This window comes from Panthera uncia, chromosome X, assembly GCF_023721935.1.
Source record: "Panthera uncia isolate 11264 chromosome X, Puncia_PCG_1.0, whole genome shotgun sequence".
Lineage (NCBI taxonomy): Eukaryota > Metazoa > Chordata > Mammalia > Carnivora > Felidae > Panthera > Panthera uncia.
In genome coordinates, this window is record NC_064817.1 from 78585224 (window position 1) to 78607431 (window position 22208).

Genomic DNA, 22208 nt, shown 5'->3' on the forward strand with positions numbered 1-22208 from the left:
TTAAACAAAAATTTGAAAAAAAGAAAAAAATTGTAACCTATAAAATCTAGAATAAAATTGATGATAATAAATGAAATTTTAAGAGACATATATAGCCAATTTTCTATTCTTATTAAAACCATATTGGGTTTCAAAAATGTATTTTGGAATTTTAAAGAAAAACAATTCATTCAAAAGTACTTATTTCATAATATAGTGAATAGCAAACCTGGCTCTTAGGAAATTTAGCTTTGCTTTCCCCAAAACTTTCCAGAGTAGAATAGCTTTTCAAAGGTTCAGAATTCTGTAAAATGTTTTTATTAAAAAAAAACAGTCTTTTTGAAAATATATAAACTTTCAAAGTACTATAATTGGCAATGTTTTAAATATCAATCTCATTTTATAAAGTGCCAACTTTTTATTATAGGCTAGTAACAAACATTTTGTAGTCATACAATGTGTAAACTTATCTATGTTTGCTTTTTAGTATAATACATTTTTTTACAGTGCATTTTTATTGACTGCATTATTTGTAGAGTCTATGAAAATAAGGAAAGTATATTATTTATAATTTAATCCCCCTAACAATCCAAGCTCTGAAATACTGGAAGTTCTCAATAAATATTTGTTAATAAAAAAGCCACAACATTACATAATGCCTTATCACCATGAAAATATTACAGAAAAAATAAAAAAGATGTAATGATAGGGCAGATTGTCCAGAATATGCTCTTATATGAAAAAACAAGTAAAAACCAACAGATACAATTCTCTTTTGTTAAGATGTGTGTGTGTGTGTGTGTGTGTGTGTGTGTGTGTGTATGCACGTGCAGAAAGCATACTGGAATCATACCAGCAAAAGAAAAGTTAAGTGATGGTTACCTACAAGTGACAGAATTATAACTGAATGTGATTTTCTCATGATTTTGTGTATTTTCTACGCTGAATAGTACTTCGTAAGCCCATAAAAAGCTGTTTTTTTTCACATTTAAATTCAAATGGTTCTAACCACAGTTATCACAGAGCCCCTTGATTGTGTGTCTCTCTTTACTAACTCTGAATCTTTGAACTATGGGGTCTGAAGATGTACTAGGCACTTTCACATATTTGATTTCATTTAATTCTCACACGTTTAATAAGAGAGATTTTACCACTCCTATTTTGCAGGTTCAAGGAACATGCTCAGAGAGGTAAAATGACTTGCCCAGGGTTACACAGCAGTGATGGAGTTAAAGCTTGAATGTATGTCCTCTCAATCCACATCTAACAAAATTTCCCTGTCATTACAGTAATTGAATCCCAGTCAACGTAAGAAGGAAATATAGCTACCAATAATATTAGCAATGGACAAAATGAGACATTTTTAAAAAAAAATTAATGTTTATTTTTATTTTTGAGGAAGAGAGAGACAGAGCGTGAGTTGGGGAAGGGCAGAGAGAGAGAGGGAGACACAGAATTTGAAACAGGCTCCAGGCTCTGAGCTGTCAGCACAGAGCCCAACACAGGGCTCAAATTCGGAAACAGCAAGATCATGACCTAGGCCAAAGTCAGACGCTCAACTGACTGAGCCAACCAGGCGTCCCTAAGACAAGATGTGTTTTAAAAAGTAAAGCTGCCATTATATTTTTTAGAGTAAATTTATCTAGTACTTTTAGTAACCCAGACCCTAGATATGAAATAAATCCAATAGCTCACTGTATAGAAATGAGAGGTAACACCAAATTAGAGAAAAGAACACTGGACATGAAAGAAGGAATCATTTTTAAGCTTAGTCATGCCAATGATGCTATGAAAAATCATGATCCCTCTGGTACTCAGTTTTCTAATCAGTAAACCAAAGGAGTAAGAACATTAAACATTCCTTCTTCCAGTTTTAGAATTTTATGGTTCTGTGCTTAAAAACATGTTGGTTAAGAGGAAACTGAGCAGCTTAGTCGGTTAAGTATCTGACTCTTGATTTTGGCTCAGTTCATAATCTCATACTTTGAGACCGAGCCCTATGTTGGGCTCTGCGCTGACAGCACAGAGCATGTTTGGGATTCTCTCTCTCCCTCTCTGCCCCTTCTGTGCTTGTGTGCATGTGTGTGTGCATGGGCTCTGTCTCTATCTCTCTCAAATAAATAAAAACAAACATTAAAAAAAAACTGTTGGCTAAGTCAAATGCAAGACAGGTTCATTTTGTTTTTATAGCCTTCATTTACTGTACACAAAGACTCTGGAGTTTTATAATATGCCTTGATTAACATTAATAGTTACCTACTCAAGCTTTAAAATGCCTCCCTTATATTTACTACAAGCACTTGAAGAGACAGTGGTTTGATGAATACAAAGGGAGGCAGAATGGTGTAAATAAAAGAAAAGAAGCTCGGAATCAAAAAGATTTTAAACTCAAATTCCCCAAACTTAAGCTAGTAAAGTTACTGTCCCTCTCTGAGCCCGTCTCATCATCCATCAAAGGGAAATAATTCCACCTACTTCACAGGATTTTCATAAGAGCCAAAAACGATAAAATATGAAGTTTATCTGCCACATTTAAAAGACTACATTAGATTCTATTCCCATTATTTTTAACCTACCTCATAATGTGAAATCCTTTGTGATTCAAACTGTAGCACCACTCCACATGTATTACAAAAGTTATCTGTAAAAAGTTCAGTCTTTTCCTGTTCATTCCAAGTCATATCTATGAATAAAATAAAGGGAAGTGAGACACATTAATTAATACTTAGAAGTTATCATTTTCATTCATTTCACATGTCACCTCAAATCTGAGTACTTACGAGGCTACAGTAATAGCTTTTTGCTTAACGAGTATGCAATTTAAATAAAATGTGTATATTAAGTATGCTTCCAATGTCTGATACAGCAAGAGTTACTTATTTAGTATGATAAGTCTAAGCAATACCATTCCAAAAGGAAAGTTATGTTATGTGGGGTATCAGTAACTTCATGAAATTCGTAGAATGATCTAGGGCACCAATAATGAAAGGCAGGATTAAAAAAAAATAGCCTTGGAATTTTGTTTTACAGCAGATAATTCTTAGAAAAGCATTGTTTTAAGACTATCACCTGTCTAGAGCTATGTCTCCAATGTTACCTAAAAACAATTTGGAACCACTAACTTTGCTGATGGTAGGCAAACATCCTCCATTGTTTTTTTTTTTTTAAACTAGCATGTTCATCTGGCCAAACATGTCTCACACAAGCCCCTCAAAGCTATAAAATAATGTACATATAATAACATCTAGAAATTATACTATAGTGTTTCTCACTGTATTAATAACACATATTGAAACTTTCTGCATTTACACTTGAGGTTCACACTTCTACCAAAAGTTCTTAACAGCTGCAATGTATTCTGACAAAGTTTATTAGCTTATCTATAGGGTATAAATCACAAAACATCAAATTTTGCTTGCTATTTGGCATTTAAATGAATAAGCTGATACCACATATTTATGGAGAAATGCCAATAACACATTAAATAGATAAAAATTGTAGAACAATAAATATATCAAATTCCCAACACTAACAAAAATTAAATATACACCACATAAAAAAATATGAGAAGTTATAAATTAAATTTAAAAGTTGTTAATTTTGGGAAATGGGGTTAGAAGAGGAACAAAGGGAGAAAATTTAACATTTTATTCTTTTCAATTATCTTCTTTTAATTTTTGCAAAATACATGTAAGCCTTTCTATTTCAGTCAGTTAAGCATATGGCTCTTGATTTCAGCTTAGGTCATGATCTCCTGGTTCATGGGATTGGCCCCGCCTCAGGCTCTGTGCTGACAGCATGGAGCCAGCTTGGGATTCTCTCTCCCTCTCTGTCTGGCCCTCACCCATTCTCTCTCTCTTTCTCTCTCTCTCTCTATCAAAATAAATAAACTTAAAAAAGCTTTTAAATATACTTATTTTAGCAGTTATTTTGGATATCTTCAACTAAGCTTAATTTTCAGTATCACTGTATGCATTAAAAAGGCTTATTTAAAAAACTGTCCAAGATAAGAATAACTGTAATTAACATCACTAATCATTAGGGCAATGGAAATTAAAACCACAATGAGTGTCATTATACCTGTCAGAATGGCTAAAATAAAAAACACAAAAAAATCACAAGCGTTGGTGAGGATGTGGAGAAAAAGGAACCCTCATATGCTATCAGTGGGAATGCAACATTGGTGCAGTCACTGTGGAAAACAGTATGGAGCTTCCTCAAAAATTAAACATACAATTACCATATGATCTACTAATTCCACCACTGGGTATTTACCCAAAGAAAACAAAAACACTAATTTGAAAAGATACATGCACCCCTATGTTTACTGCAGCATTATTTACAACAGTCAAATATAGAAACAACCCAAGTGTCCATCCATAGATGAGTGGATAAAAAAGATGTGATATCTTACTCAAATGTGGAATATTACTCAGTCATAAAAAAGAATGAAATCTTGCCATCTGCAACAACATGGATAGATCTAGAAAGTAGAATGCTAAGTTAAATAAGTCAGTCAGAGACTGACAAATACCATACCATTTCACTCATACATAGAATTTAAGAAACAAAACAAATGAACAAAGTAAAAAAGATACAAACCAAAAAACAGACTTAAATACAGCTCAAAAACTGGTGGTTTCCAGAGGAAAGGTGGGTGGGGGAAGGAGTGAAATAGATAAAAAGCATTAAGAGTACACTTGTTTTGATGAGCACTGAGAAACATAAAGAATTGTTGTATCATTATATAGTACATCTACAACTAATATAACACTGTATGTTAATTTTACTTTAAAAAATAAAGAATAACTGTAATTAGGAACATGTCAGAAATGCCTTGACAGTTAAATATTTATCCCTGTAATATATAGATAGCATCCCCTCTGAGTTTAATTTTTTAGGTTGCTTTAGAATATATATGATTTATCTAACTCTGACTCTAAACTCAGCAAGATAAAGAGGTTAAGATGCATTTCAGGACTTCCCGTGTTTCAGAATTAACGATTATATGCAATCTGAGTGTGCTGGTAAGATTTCAAATTTCCCTTTAAAATTTTTCACTAGTAAATATTTCATTTGTCAGCAATATAACTTATTATGGAGAGAATGTATCCTTTAAGAAGACAAAAGGAAACTACTAATTTAGAGGTTCAATAATTCCTAAAGTTTAACACTCATTTCTCTCCTAAATATGGAATTAAATCTGGAACTATTTAATTCCATATTTCCCCAAGTTTCAGTACTCAGTGTTCGAAACTGACAGACACTCAAATTTGGAAATACCAAGTCTGAGTATTTTAACCTAGACTTTCATTACTGGTGCCCCACATCATTTCCATGAAGCCCATGAAGTTACTGGCATCCCTTTACCTTTTTCTTTAGAATGGTATTGCCTAGATGTACTGCCTTTGACTCATTTCCTCAAACAAGTTCTTGGTCTGTTTTTCTTTATTAAATGGCACAATATTCCAGGCTTAAAATCTCAGCCTTTCTTCTCCCCAGAAAAAAACACTATTTCATATCAATTTTAGCTTATAACATTATTTCATATTCATCTCTTCCTTTTCATTTCCCGTAACACTACCCTTATTAGGCCATCAGTGCCTTTAGGCATCATTTAACTTTGTGATATTTATTTATTTATTTATTTATTTAAAATAATTTTTTGATTGTTTATTTTTGAGAGAGAGAGACACCTAGTGTGAGCAGGGGAGGGTCAGAGAGAAAGGGAGACACAGAATCTGAATGAAGCAGGCTCCAGGCTCTGAGCTGTCAGCACAGTGCCTGACATGGGGCTCGAACTCACAAACTGTGAGATCATGACCTGAGCTGAAGTTGGCCGCTTAACCGACTGAGCTACCCAGGCGCCCCTAGCTTTGTGATATTTATTGAAGTTAGTTTCAAAGTACTATGGTAGATTCTGGAAAGAGATAAGAAAAAAGATTGAGCATCTATTGAAGGCCTTCTATGTGTCAAATAAAACAACAGCTTACCCCTATAGTCCTTAAAACAAATCTGCGAGGTAAGTGGCATTTCACATATTCTGAAGATTAGAAAATAGGGATTTAGTACAATCAAAATTACTTGTCACATCTGTTATTTGGTGGAACTAAAACTGGAAGTTTCTCTTGAATTTTTCTATTATATGTACATAACTATCCACATGTTGGAAGTGACACAGCAAGTAAATAATTCCTAATCTCAAGGAATTTACAATTTAGTAATTTTAGTAAGTGTATAGCCAGTGTATAGAAAAAACTATGATCCCCATATGAAATGTCAGAAGTGATATAAAACACAAGGTACAGTGTGTTCCTGCTGAGGACTTTTGGAAAAGCTTTCTAGAGAACAGGTTCTGAACTAAGATTTAAAAGGTGTATATAATTCAGGTAAAAAAAAAACTGGAATAAATGTTCTTGGCGAGAGGCAAGTATATGAAAGACAGTAATTGAAAGGTTGCCATGAGGCCAAATCATAATTGTCTTCACTAGGGCATTTGGATTGAATTTTGCATTCAAAAAGGGAAAAGAAGTGGCTCACAATGGGCATATGAATTAGGAATCAGTTGCAGGAATGGGTCATTGAGGCTTGAAGCCTCAGGAGGGGCAGCAGGCACAGAAAGGAAGGAATGGATGTAAGAGGCATATCTGTCAAAACTAGAGGGCATTAAATCCTGAGATTAGAATTTGCTATGAATATGATAAGCTTTTAGATCTATCACATTTAAGCTTATACAATGTTATTCCTGATGCAAGAAGTGGAGTTTTGGCCTTAATTAAATTCAATAAATTCACCTACAGTTACTTGTCAATGGCAAATTATTTCCGAGTGTAATATGAGTGTGCTGATATTCTGACTTCAGTGAGTCAAAACTGAAATGCAGAAAAATCTGAAATTAAAAAAGAAGATGTGTGTTGATGCACATTAAAATGTACGTAGGAGGATTTATGCTAATTTTCTTTAGACAGCATGCTTTCCCAATCAATTCAATACTATTAAATTTGCGTTCAAAATTTCAGGAACAAATCTTCATGTAAAAATTATTCTCAATCAGGGTATCACATCAAATTCACATGCACAGTTTTTCAACATCATACATGCTGGATTAAAAAATCTCTGTGGGTAGTCCAATCCATATAATTCTGATAATCAGTCATGTTGGGAATCACTGCTCTACAGTACAGGCTAGATCCTTACACGTAATGGCTGTCCAATACCTATTTGGTGACTAAGCTGATTGGTATACAGATCATCTACAATGATACTTATCAAGCTAACTGCTTTTAGTCTAACCCGAAAAGATTTTGGAAAAAAAGGAAAAAAAGAAAGAAAAGAAGTATTCCTTGGCACTATCTATATAAATCTCCAGAGTTGAAATCCAAGAATCTGAGTTTTATTTATTTATTTTTTAGTGTTTTTATTTATTTCTGAGAGAGACAGAGAATGAGCAGGGGAGGGGCAGAGAGGGAGACACAGAACCTGAAGCAGGCTCCAGTCTCTGAGCTGTCAGCACAGAGCCTGACACAGGGCTTGAACCCATGAACTGTGAGATCATGACCTGGGCCGAAGTCGGACGCTTAACTGACTGAGCTACTCAGGTGCCACAAGAATCTGAATTTTAAGTAGGGTCCCCAAGTAATCTCTTGAACAGCCTACCTAGTGATCCTGTTCAACCTTCCACAAGGTAGTTCTGAACCCTGGCTACACATTAAAGTCACTTAGGTTGTTTTTAAAACATACCAATACCCAGACACCACTCCAGATCAATTAACCAGAATCTCTGGGAGTGGTTTCCCATCATACTTTCTTGTTTGTTTTGTTTTTTAAAGTTTCCCAGGTGATTCTGTTGCACAGTGAAGGTTGAGAATCGCTGCTAGCCAAATTTTCATGTGTTTTTTCGTTGAATGGAAATTTGTTTTCCTGGAGAGTAGGGGTCTCAAACTTTAGTGTGCATCAGCATCATCTGGAAAGCCTGTTAAAAGATTAATTTTGGGGTCCCATCCCCAAACTTCTTATACAGTTGTTCTGGGGTTGGGGACCAAGAATGTACAGTTTTTTACAAGTTCACAGGTGAAACTGTTCCAACATTCATCCAGGGATCAGACTCAGACCATGCTGTCTTAGTGCTTCTACTAGTCGTGGTTCTATTCCTTGAAGGCATGGTAAATATAATCCCTCTTCTAAAATGGCAATCCTCAAATATTTTAGTAGAACCATTACATCTTTATTGCTCCCCGCCTTAGCCTTTTAGTGAACTGATCCCAGCTCTGTCATCCAGCTGAATGTCCAGTGCTCTCACTGTTTACCTAAATCCCTGCAATTCATAAAGTGTAACATAAGCACAATCACCCTAATGGGGTCACAATAACAAAATAGTAAAATGAGATCATCACCTAATTTTTTTATTGTAGTAAAAATGCATAATATAAAACTTACCACTGTAACCATTTTTAAGTGTAGAGTTCAGTAGTGTTAAGTATATTCACCTCTCTGTTTTGAATATTTCTCTTCTATTAATATAGCCTAAGATAGCCTCACCAATTTTTTTGGTGGGCACATCATACTATTGACTCATGACAGGCTAACTTTTGTAAAACACAAGCTTCTACTGGGTGTTGTATGTAAATGATGAATAACAATTCTACTCCTGAAACCAATATTATACTGAATGTTCACTAAAATTTAAGTAAAAAATAAAATAAAAATAAGCCATCCCCACAATGATAATAAATTTGTGCTTAACTTGAATAAAGATAATTGTTTTAAGAAAAAAATTTAAAAGATACAAGCTTCTTGGGGCACCCGGGTGGCAGAGTCAGTTAAGCATCTGACTTCTGCTCAGGTCATGATCTCACAGTTCGTGGGTTTGAACCCCACATCAGGCTCCGCGCTGACAGCTCAAAGCCTGGAGCCTGCTTCCGATTCTGTCTCCCTCTCTCTCTGCCCCTCCCTTACTCTCAATCTGTCTCTCTTTCTCTCTCAAAAATAAGTAAGCATTAAAAAATTTAGAAAAAAATACAAGCTTCTTTTTCACCTGGAGCTGTTAAACTGTCACTCCAGGACATAGTTATATAGATAGAAATTTTTATGGATCCCCAACCGGACCCAATATACACTTAGAGTTGTCTCATTTGAGTTTCCTTTGTTAGATTCTACCAATAATTCTGGCCTCTCAAGATCTTTTCAGATCCTGAATCTATAGACAAGAGGTTTGTAGAAGGTGGCTTCTTACTGACAACAATTATACATGATGGGATATTATTTTTCAGAGGGCATCCCACACTGTCAAGTTCTCTTCAAACTGCATTTCCCCTAAATTTGATATGAATGTGATGATCTCTACTTTCTAAAGGTAATACCTGAGGCCTGGAAAGGTCAAGCAATTTGTCCAAAGTTACACAGGAAGCATCAGAGCCAGGATTCCAATCTAAGTCTGCCCAAGATATCCCGGAGAGTTAGTTTTTAAAAAGGCCAAAGCTTAGATGAGAAACTTCCTCTCTAGGTCTGGCATATATGAGAAATGCAGGTCTACTTCACAAGAGATGCTAAATAAATGTTCCTTTGGACCCTGCTCTATCCCTATCCCCACTTTTGAGACATGATTTTTGGACTCTCAGAAGTAAATGGTCTATAGCAAATTCTGAAAGTGGGAGAGGTAACTGGTTATAGATAGTGCAGATGTTTTTCAGCCTGTCTTAGGTGGAAGACCTAGAAGGCAGGCAAACATCAGGGAGTAGATGTTAAATTAGGAGTCATGTGAACAAATGATGTTGGCTGTGAAGAAGATGACTGGAACAGGAACTAATGCTTATTGTGTACTCACTATATGCCAGGAACTAAAGTTAAGTATTCTCACAAAAAACTGGGTCTTTTGAACTGGTTCTGGTAGGAATGAATACCAGGAACTAAAGTTAAGTATTCTCACAAAAAACTGGGTCTTTTGAACTGGTTCTGGTAGGAATGAATACCTGAAGAAACTCGGCAATTTGTATCTCCCCCTTTTTCTTTTTTCTTCTTTGTACTCTCTTCACATCTTTTCTCTTCATAAACTGTTTAGAATTTGAAACAAATATATTTTTATTGGTTGGTTGTTAAATATGGGCTTCACACCGATTCTTAATTCCAAAAGCAGTAAGAGTTTTAAAAAGCACCAGAATGAGAGAGACTGCATGACAGTCTTTACCCTGCTATTAACTAGCTTATGATTAATAACATATTCCACCTTTCAGATTTCTATTTCTAAAGTTTCTCTTGTACTTGACCATATATGGGTTGATAGTCACCAAAAAAAAAAATGTTATATTTTAGAGAGAAATACAGAGAGAAGCAAAATTTTGGTGGTATTTTTATAGAAGGGTCCAAATATCTTAGCTGCTTCCAAATAAGAAGTCTATCAGGAAACACAAAAGATGATTTGAAGTTTTAAACAGCTACATAGTTATACAGAGTTTAGGGCCTAAAAATTCAAAAGGTCCTAATATTTTCCCCCTACTCCTCCATTATCTGCATTTCCTTATCTTTGTCCTAACCCTAAAATTGGTTCTCTCCAAAGTATTTCTTTGTAAAAACATACACAGAATTTCTATTACCAAATATAATGTTTTAGTCATCATAGCTAATGTCAAATTGCTTTAAGCAAATTATAGTATTATTTTTGTTATAATATAGGTATAAGTGGCTCAGTTTTCTTTCCTGACAATGAATACAACAAATTCATGGCAAATGGTCCTGCATCTTTCAATCTCATTTAGTTATAAGTTAGGAAAGCTATGGCTAAAAACATAGATTACACATTCGAATATCAAATGACAAAATTAAATGCTGTGATGTGTGATTTCATCCCTCATCTGCAGCAAATAAAGTTTTGAACATGGGAACTTAAATCCCTCCCAGTTAATCATAGACATGTTGTTCTAATATTCCTAGCATAGTACTTCTCACTTGTTCTTTATTACCTGACATATTTGGATTTTATGCCATCATAAACTTGGAAAAAATATATGGATAGGGGAACAAGATTTTATACTCAGAATCAAAGCCTGGTTTAGGTAGCTTGATAGCGAGATCTTAATGATACAATGCTGTGCTCTCAAATATGGACTGGGATATACTGTCTTTGAAACATACAGAAGCTTCTCATGCTGATAACATTTCTTTGTGTTTTAACATTAAAAAAAGCCATGAGGAGGGCGCCTGGGTGGCTCAGTCAGTGAAGCGTCTGACTTCATTCAGCTCAGGTCATGATCTCACAGTCCATGAGTTCGAGCCCCGCATCGGGCTCTGTGCTGCCAGCTCAGAGCCCGGAGCCTGTTTCAGATTCTGTGTCTTCCTCTCTCTGACCCTCCCCCATTCATGCTCTGTCTCTCTCTGTCTCAAAAATAAATAAAGGTTAAAAAAATTAAAAAAAAAAGCCATGAGGAATAAGAAAGTACTATCAAAAACTAAGTTCAAAATGGGAAGAGAACCTAAGGCTGATAAAGGAGTAAAGGCTTAAACCGACAGGATATGGAAAAGATAAAACCAATGTTTAATGCATGGCTCCATTTATATTCAAAGTGTAGGGGCGCCTGGGTGGCGCAGTCGGTTAAGCGTCCGACTTCAGCCAGGTCACAATCTCGCGGTCCGTGAGTTCGAGCCCCGCGTCAGGCTCTGGGCTGATGGCTCGGAGCCTGGAGCCTGTTTCCGATTCTGTGTCTCCCTCTCTCTCTGCCCCTCCCCAGTTCATGCTCTGTCTCTCTCTGTCCCAAAAATAAATAAAAAACGTTGAAAAAAATTAAAAAAAATATATATTCAAAGTGTAAGAGAGTAAAACTGCTTTGCAATGCTGTGGTCACAATAAATGGTACACTTCTTCAGGTTGCCAACTGTTAAAAAATTAAGCATAGCTTATAAATATGTTATTTTACAGAAATTAGACACCTCATAAAGTTCTTTAGATTGGAGAAAGATGGTCATATAACAAAACTATAACCTACAGGTACAGAGTTCTAGTTTGGGATGATGAAAGATTTCTGGAGATGGGCAGGGGTGAAGGTTGCCTAACAATGTGGATGTACCTAATGGCACTGAGTTGCACACTTAAAAATGCTTAAAATGGCAGTTTAATAAGAAACAAAATACTGAAAGTGTTAAAATAATAGACAAAAGCACCTTCTTCTCCCTGAAGGGGAGTTCCCCTGCAGAGTCAACCCATCACTCAGAGGAAAATGCGTAAGTAATAAACCTTTGTTTTGCTACTATAACGTAAGTGATCCTCTCTTGAATAACAATTATGAGGGTTATTTTATTTATTTATTTATTTTTTAAATTTTTTTTTCAACGTTTTTTATTTATTTTTGGGACAGCGAGAGACAGAGCATGAACGGGGGAGGGGCAGAGAGAGAGGGAGACACAGAATCGAAACAGGCTCCAGGCTCCGAGCCATCAGCCCAGAGCCTGACGCGGGGCTCGAACTCACGGACCGCGAGATCGTGACCTGGCTGAAGTCGGACGCTTAACCGACTGCGCCACCCAGGCGCCCCATGAGGGTTATTTTAAATCAAAGAATGGTTTTGTGACAAATTATAAACAGGATCTGAGAAGAAAGTTCATGTATTTGGTGCTCTTACAATTTTACTATATTTATACATGACTTTAGCCTTTAGTGAGAGAATCAACTAAATTTCTATTAGTGAAAGTGTTTAGTCTTTTTATTTCCTTCCTACAAGAAGTGTTTACATGACTTGAGAAAGCAAAGCTTTCGTAATAATTTGGAATGGGGCGAAAAACTATGACCTATAATACTGGGTAGTAGGGAAAAAAAATAAGCTTTTGAGTTGGTCAAACATATCCAAATCCCATCTCGATCTCTAACTATATACCCTTCAGCAAATTATTTAACCACTTGGAGCCAGTTTTTTCATCTAAAAAGTAAATAAATATACTGTCTCTCCCAGGATGTGGTGAATAATAAATGAAACAAAAATTTTAAAAAAATGTTCGGCACACAAAGTCACTTGATAAAATATGCTCGTTTACTAATGCAGAAGCTGAAATTTTTACTTAGTATTATATATAGTCAGTTTATTTCAGATCAGAGTAATTTTAGAGATAATCTAGTCCAACATTTCTCACTCTTGGCACTACTGTCACTTTAGGCCAGATAATTCATTGTTATGAGGGGTTGTTCCATTCACTGTAAGACATTTAGCAGCATCCCCCAGCCTCTACCAACTAGAAATTGGCAGCATTTTCCAGTTGTCAAAACCAAAAAATATCTCCAGACATTAACACATATCCCTTGTGGGGCAAAACTGCCTCTAGTTTATAGCTGATTTAGTCTAATGTCCTCATTTCAAAATAAGGAAGCTAAGGCCCAGAGAGATTATAGGAAATAAAGGATTGGGAAAGCTAAAATTTAAAATATATGATTCTAGATTCAGGTAGATTTGGACTATGAAAAAGTTCCAGAAGTTTGAGGAGAGGCATTAGTAATAGCTGAGAGATGTTTTTAAGTAAGTGAAACACAAATGTAAGGATGAATAATTCACATTCTATGGATTAAAATCCCCCATGTTGATATAAAAATATTCAATTTAGCTTGTTCCAGAGTACCTACCTTTGATGATATAAAAAGCAAAGAGGATTTACTTCCTAGAAACTCATTTTCGTGGAGCCCATTGTTGGATTGTGTCTACTCCAAATAGCTGCATTATTATGCTAAAGTTTTATAAAATACCATTAACCTCTGTATACAAAAGTGCAATTGAGTGTGAAATCAAAATTATCCTATTTGAAACTTTTTCCTAATACTACTAGATAACACCAGACAACTTAGGATGAAATACATTTTTGTGATAAAAGAAAAACAATTATGGCTTGAGTCAGACAAAAATGATGAGTCTATGCCTACAATTTGGTCCACCCTTGCTAATGAAATTAAAAACCACACAGGATCTCTGAGGAAAGGAAAATTATAACATCCTTCAGTTCTAAGTAAGAGAACTTTGCTTTCACTAGAATTAAATGTTACTTGGTTACCCTGATAAATTTAAGCTTATTAAAATTAGATCACTCTATAAATGGCTACATTTCATAAAATGAATCTTACTTGCATGACAATTAGATTTAGTTGTACCAAACACCAAATTTATTCCTCAAGATAACCCATCAGATGTTTATGGCAATAACTAGCTATTAACTGCTTTAATGCTTTGTTGAGGTGGGAATTACATAGTCCAACTGATCTTGATGCAAAAAAAAAATCTAACATTGTAAAAAACTCTTTGCATCCTATTTTTTAAATATGAAATTTATTGTCAAATTGGTTTCCATACAACATCTAGTGCTCATCCCAACAGGTGCCCTCCTCAATACCCATCACCCACCCTCCCCTCCCTCCCACCCCCCATCAACCCTCAATTTATTCTCAGTTTTTAAGAGTCTCTTATGGTTTTGTTGTCTCCCTCTCTTTTTCTTTTTTCCTTCCCCTCCCCCATGGTCTTCTGTTAAGTTTCTCAGGATCCACATAAGAGTGAAAACATATGGTATCTGTCTTTCTTTGTATGACTTATTTCACTTAGCATAGCACTTTCCAGTTCCATCCACGTTGCTACAAAAGGCCATATTTAATTTTCTCATGTCTTTGCATACTATTTTAATAAAGTGACAAGAATGAAAAACTCAAAAGAGTTGGCTGCAATAATATAAAACTCAGTCACAGATTTAAAGTCAGCTATTAATAAATCCAAGAAATCATCATTTTAATTCTGCAAAGAGCATACGTGCTTTATTCTCCATGACTGCACCTTTTGAGATAGCCTCCCTCAAGCGTTCTTGATTTAAAAGAATTTTTTAAATAGCTGACTTGACCTTTGCAATTTTTTAAACTTTTTAAAACATTTTATTTATTTTTAAGAGAGAGAGAGGGGCAGAGATAAAGGGAGACACAGAATCCTAAGCAGGCTCCAGGCTCTAAGATGTCAGCACACAGCCTGACGCGGGGCTAGAACCCACAAGCTGTGAGATCATGACCTGAGCCCAAATTGGACGCTTAACCAACTGAGCCACCCAGGAGCTCCGACCTTTGTGATCTTTTAATACCATTCATATAAAGGAAAGATGAACAGAGCTCAACACTAAGTTATAGTGGAAAATGGACCATGTTAACCTTGCCAAGGTATTTTAACACTGTTTCCCCTAAATGTCACAATCCATTTAAGGAGTTTTCAGAAATATTATTTGTGCTAGAAGTGCAGATGTGTACCTGTAAGCATTATGAACACACAGTTATAATGCTATCTAGTATCTTTATTTTCTCAGTTTATAAGATTAGTACCTGACCTATAAGTTTAGCAAGTTTTGGGTGTTTTACACAGATTCTCACAATAAAAAATAATGAAGGATTTCCTATAACATATTAATAATTACAAAATGCAATGTAATTAATAAAATAACTGGGAATAGTAGTTATAAGTTTAATATTTACTTTGTCTTTAAACGAAATATATGACCTTCATAATTATAAGCACTCTGTGGCTAGTTAGCTCCGGAGTCCTGCCTGCTTGTGAAGTTACAAACTGAATTCAAGTCCTGTGTAAATCCACTAATTTACTTGATCTCATGACAGCTACATTGCATCAGAAAGTCACCATGCCATTCATTCCAATAGGTTAGTAAATGTGAATGGATCTCCAAGATTGGTTTCACATGGAAAAGAATCAAGGTTCATATCCAAACAAATATGTGATTAATACATGAAGGGGCAGGCTCAGTCAATATTTTCACATATTGACACCTAAAGACACATAGAGACAGAAGATCAGAAACTAACAAGTGGTCATTAACCTCTCTCCAGACATTCCTACCCTAACAAATGCAAAGAATAAATGTTAATTCTAACAGTTTGCTAATTATTCCTTCCTAGATACCAACATTAGATTTATAATGTGTTTTAGTGTACCTATAATATATAAGACACCATGGGTAGAATGCAGATTTATAATAAACAATGGGAGGGCCCTGATAGTTTAAGAGTCTGACAAATGATATTTAAGATTGCATTTTCCCCAATTATTTATTTATTCATTTTATAATTTCACTATCAAGCAATACTATTGACTTCTTTAATCTAGAGTTCTTTAATACAGCTGTGTCTAATTCAACTGTATCCTCATCACTGAGCATAGTGACACACACACAGGAGTTCAATAAACAATTCTCCAATAAATGAAGGAAAGGCCATTAACTAGGTTTTCTTATGATGGACTTGAAACTTCACTGAATAATATGGAGACAAAGGTAATTGTTAGGTAATTACTGTACAAATGGATTATTAACTAAATAAAAAGACAGCATGTCCTCCAATTTAAAACAGAATTCACTTAATAATTTATTTTTTTAAATGAAGAGGTAAACAAACAAGAGGGTTTTTATTTTTGTTTTGATGTTTACTATGATAACATTGGAACATCAATATTGGGTGAAAATTCCTTTTTTGAGCCATTAAACATGAAGTGTCCTACAAAATCTCATGACTCCCTTTACCATGAATTCTAGGCAGGTATGTTTTGTCATATCCATTCACCTGGCATTTGTTTTGTTTGTTGTTTTGTTTTTAAGTTTATTGCCCAATTTCCCAGTTGTAACTTTTGAAACTTCTAATCTTCCCTGCTTGGCAATTTTTAATCTCCACTGTCATTTGCTCATTACCAACCCCAAGACAGATGAGATCCTTAGGAGTGTTGACTATAGTTGAAAAAAGATCACCAAATGCTTTATTAAACGACTTTTAATGGTTCTATCTGGAGTATACTTATAACAACTGGAATCTTGACAATTCTTTGTCACCTTTTAGAGTAATCTCCTAACCAGGGTTTAAAAAAAAAAAAAAAAGCAAAAGATACTGGCACACCATCAAGAAACATTTTTCTCTCTTCTCTTTTATCCAGTATCTTATAAATGGCAACCATTTATAGTCTTTAGAAATATCCAAACAAAAATATTTTACGATGTAATAGTGCTTTGGACAGTGTACTATATTACATATTTATCTTTCGTTAAGTGGAAAGGTAAACGTTTTGGTTTGGAGTGAACATGTAATTAAGGATATTTACCTAAAATGAAATAGTAAGAGATAATTTTTAGGTAGCAATTATATTTGTTTTTTTCATAGCTTAGTAAATTGTCTCAACACTAACAACACAGATTTAATTACTCACTGAATGTCAAGTGGTAACTACGGTCAAAGTTTCTTATGGCTTATGAATTACTGTTCTAGTGCGCAGCCATGGAAATGTCATTAAGAGTATGTATCAATGCAGAACTGCAAAATCATGGCTCATACTGTCAGACCAGAAATCAATCTTAAGAGTCTGGCTGGTTCAATACCTCTATTTCAGAAATGTCAAAACCCAAACCCAGGAAGTTTGTGATCTGTTCAGGGTCACAAAATCTAATGGATAAACAACAGAACCTAAGTTCACTGCACCAGACTTCTATGCTAGAGCTCTCCTCGTTTTGTCAGTTAGTAATAGTGTAGACAGGGTATGGTTGCTACATTATGAATTTATACCTCTTAAAGCCATTAATACCTGCATAAATTAAAAAATACTATAACCAATCCAGTCACAGAGACAGGCAAAAAGCCATTTGCTGCATGAGACACTGGTCCTAAACCTTACTGTGAAAAGGCCATGAGAGCCAGACTGAATTGTGATCTTGACCACCTATAAAACTGTTCTCTCGTTCTTTCCGGTTACACAGAAAGTTTGGTACAGAAACAAACAAAAAAAAAATCCAGGTTTCATATTTTCATCCCGAAACAACTGTACAAATCCAGGCTGACTGAAGACAGTAGAATCTTTCCAAGGTTGCCTTCAGTAAGAGAGTTAATAAATACAAAGACATCACCATATCACAGTGTATTTCTAACTTCCATATTTAGTAAGTGGCATTTATGTCATGTGTCTATGACAAATATTGTAAAGGATTTTTTTACTGCTTTGCCATTCCCCCAAAGTGAAAGGTGTGAAAGGTAATAAATAGCACACAGGGATATATCACTTAAGAATGTGAAGAGAAAATCATTTTTATGGGCTAATTTTAATGGGGTGTTCTAAGGAAAAGGAACTTAAACTCCATTTTGGTGCCCACGTCGTTCACTTTGGAGGCAAGTTAGCACATAAGGTAACACACAAATAATGGAAATTAATTACAAAATTTACGATGGAAAAATGCTTTACTGAGATCTTCTGTAGTGGAATTGGTCTCTACTACCTAAGAAGCATTTCCAAACACTGCTTTAAAATGCATCTCAATGGCAAATTTTACAGTTTGCTGTTTACTACTATATAGTATTTGTGTGAACTAAATAGCATTTATACTGAAATAGTCAAGAAATCTCCTTTTTATGTTAGGAGTAGTATGTGTTGGTAGGTACAACAGCACTTATTAAAATCAAAACCATCTCAAAGATGGGTCCCTAAACCTTGCTCTACAAGGTCACACCCTCAAATAGCCAAAGAAAACTCTCCAATGTGGTATCTGAAATCTGTGCTTCTCCCACACTTCCTTTACTCTCTTCTTAGCACAACCCCCTCCATCGGACCCTATGACCCTAAAATCTAACAGCTCCTACTTTAAAGCTCATGTATACACTCTAACCTCCCCAAATTCCTAATCTCCTCTCTAAATATCCTATTCAAAGTTTCTACACTGCAGGATGCTGAATTTCACCAAAGGGGGTTTCCCCCCTCTTATTTCTTCAGCGTTTTCTCTTTTATCTCTGCCCCCTTTCTCCATCAGTCCCCCTTCCCTTTCCCTGACCCTCCAGTTCCACAGCACCTCTACCTTGTCTCCCTTCTACCAAATCACACCTCAACTTTATAGAGCATACTAAGGCGCCCTGGTTGGGAGAGAAACTAAGTGGTATTTTTCTTCCCTTCAAACTCCTGCTTTGTGAATACCTGCAGCTCCTTTTCCTGGGGACCCCCCCGCATCCTTTTCGGGGGTGTGGGGAGAAGTAGGGAAGACCCTCTCTGCTTCGGTCCGTCTTGCACACTCGGGGCTACTACGGCGGGGCGGGGCGAGCTTGGCCTTTACTGCGCCACAGCAGGTGGGGGGGGGGTGGGGCGGTGGTGAACCGCGCCCAGTCGGATCGCGGACGGGCTGGAGAGGCAGCGAAGGAGATGGGGCCGCCCCCACACCCCGGGACGGGAACTCACCTTCTCTGAGGCAAGGGCGGGTGTCTACTTTAAAACTACTGCCCCCCCTCCCCGCCGCCGCCATAGTGGAGCCGCCAAAGCCGCCGCCGCCGTCGCCACAGCCACCGGCAGGCGGGCTGGCAGGGGTGGAGGTGGCTGAGGAGGCAGGCACAATCACTGCCGCCACTGCCGCCGCCGCCGCGCAGGCGGTGTAGGAGGAGGAGGCGGCAGGGACGGTAGCTTCCTGAGGGGAAGACTCCGCCGCCAGCAGTGTGACTGTGCTCGGCGCCGCCGCCATCGCAGCGAAGCGCGGACAATTGCACTTGCGCCTCGCTCCCGTTAAGCTCTTTTAGCCCCGCCTCCCGCTTAGCCCCGCCCCCTTCGCCCCTCTTTTCCACGCTACAGCTGGAGCCTCGTTCTCGCTCCTTCTCCACACCAATGGGAACACTTTAGATCCACGGGCTGCCCCTCCCCCTTCACCAACTGCTTGGCGTCATCCTCTTCCCTTTGGAGGGGAAGCAGGGCCAAGGGCAAAGGGTAAAAAGAGCGGGATGTAAAAGCACGTGGGCCTCACATAGTGAGGCCTCTTCCCTTAGAGGAACTGATTTAAAACCAATTTAAGGTAAAAAACAAAATGACTGGACACCAATTGATTCCACCTACAAAATGCTAATTCTCATAGCCCTAAGTACAAAGAGCAGAAATAAGCAGAGTACGTAATCATGACATTTCGTTCATGACATTTTCGTTCAGTAGAAACCTGTGAATCTGGTACCCAGCCAAAGAACTAGAATATCACTGATAATTTAAATCTCAACATTTTCCCCAAACTGCCCTGCTGAAGAAACCATTATCTTGATTTATGTTTATTACCATGATCTTTTTACATATATTCTTATCACATACATGCATGCCTAAACAATGTTTTTTAGTTTTGTTTTCAAATTTCACAGCACTTTGTATCTGTTTCTATGTAGTAATTTGGGACTTGTTTCTTTCGCTAAATGATTTGTTTCTAAAATTCATCCATGTAGATGTAGTTCATTCACTTTGAGTGCTGTGCAATATCCCATTCATTTCCCTGTTGATGGATATGTGTCCTGGTGCATCTGTGCAAAACTTTCGCTTGTGTATGCTCTCCTTTCCAGTCTCACTTCCATTTCCCAATTTCAAGTCTTCATTACCTCTCATTAGAAGTAAGGCCTCTGATCTATGGGTCTTCCTTCTTCTGATCTCAATCCCTTCCACTTGCCCCTACCTCACCACTCTTATTTTATGGTTCAGCAATATTAAATTTCTTACAGATTCCTATGAAGACTGTCATTTCATTATGCAATGTTGTATGTATTGCTCCCTCTTCCTGAAATGCACTTTCCCCACATTAGGGGCTCTTACACACTCTTTGAAACCCAGATAATAATACATCACTTCCTCCAGTGACCTGTTCTGTCCAACTTCGACTTAATTCCACCCTCCTCTGTGATGCACCCATATCTTGTGCATATGTGTATTGTGTGCCTCTCTTCTCCATAGCTTGGGACCATTTTGATACAAAATACAGTTTGTTTCATTTTTGAATTTTTCATTTTTCATTTTGAATCCTCATGCTCTAGCACATGCTCTAGTCCTATGGCCAAGGTCACAAACTAGTTGTTCCTAGGGCTAGATCCTTAAGTCCCTAGGTCTGGCCCACAGATATGTTTTGTTTATTTACTTCCTTGTCAGTATTTGAAAAGGTCATTTCATACCCCCCCCCAAAAAAAATCTCTCAAAATCATTTGAAAATTTGGTAGTATTGGCTGTACATTCCTGACTGGAAACAACTGGTTGGAGCTGAATAGCAAATTTGGAGACTTGGGATGCTGGGCTCTTAGGAACATATCTTTGTTGTTTTTGTGGTTCAGTAATTTACCCAAGATTACCTGAGTTGTTGGATTATTTCTCTAATTTTCTATCCTGTTCTTCTGGAAGTTAGTGCAATGTTTACTTACCAAAGAAATTACTGGATAGATTACACACAAGAAATGTTCCACTGAAATAGCCAATAGGACAAGGTAAGGATAAAGAGGGGGTGTAATTTTATTCCTTCCAATACTGTGTGTAGGGGGGAGGAAATCCCTCAAAAACATTACTTCTCAAAATATGGATCACAGTCCACTTCTATAAGAACTATTCAGTCAGAATCTCTGAGGAGTGTACATAACTCAGGATTTAGACAGCAAAAGAGAAACTGCACTAGGTATTTTAAACAGAAGATTTAGGGGCGCCTGGGTGGCTCAGTCAGTTAAGCATCCGACTTCAGCTCAGGTCATGATCTCGCAGTCCGTGAGTTCGAGCCCCGCGTTGGGCTCTGGGCTGATGGCTCAGAGCCTGGAGCCTGTTTTAGATTCTGTGTATGCCTCTCTCTCTGACCCTCCCCCGTTCATGCTGTCTCTCCCTGTCTCAAAAATAAATAAACATTAAAAAAAATTAAAAAATAAACAGAATATTTAATATAGGAAATCTGGTGTTTTAAAAAATCAGAAAGTTTAGAAGAATAGAACTCAGAGGATGTTTCCAGATATTGTCAGCTAGCACTTCTATGCACTCCCCTGTGTTGCAGAAGCTGGAAGCCCATCAATTACATTTCTTAGGTTTCTTGGCCAGCGAGATCTGTATATGGTTTAGGTCCTACCAGTGATACACATTTGCATGACATTTAAAAATAGAGTGGGATGAGAAAAGCCACGAGTCCTCCTACTTCTCCCTCAAAGGTTTCTATTTAGTTAATTAGTTAATTAATTAATTAAATATTTATTTTTAAGTAGGCTCCATGCCCACCATGGAGCCCAATGCAGAGTTTGAACTGACAAAGCTGAGATCAAGACGTGAGCTGAGATCAGGAGTCAGATGCTTAACCAACTGAGCCACACAGGCACCCCCTCTGGAGAAGGAATGGAGGTTTTTCAAAAAACTAAAAATAGAACTACCCCATGATACAGCAATTGTACTATTAGGTATTTACCCAAATGATTAAAAAACACAGATTTGAAGGGGTACACGCACCCT

The 22208-nt window shown here is 36.8% G+C and overlaps 1 protein-coding gene across 1 annotated transcript in view; it reads right to left on the reverse strand.

Annotated features, from left to right (window-relative positions):
- Positions 1-19469, reverse strand: part of ZMAT1 (zinc finger matrin-type 1) — a 45700-nt gene extending 26231 nt beyond the window's left edge. The window contains exons 1-2 of the mRNA XM_049644103.1: positions 19182-19469; positions 2556-2662 (exon numbers count right to left, since the gene is read on the reverse strand). Coding sequence (XP_049500060.1) covers positions 2556-2662; positions 19182-19458 — 384 coding nt within the window. The 5' untranslated portion in view covers positions 19459-19469. The remainder of the gene's footprint in view (positions 1-2555; positions 2663-19181) is intronic.
- Between the last annotated feature and the right edge of the window lie 2739 nt (positions 19470-22208).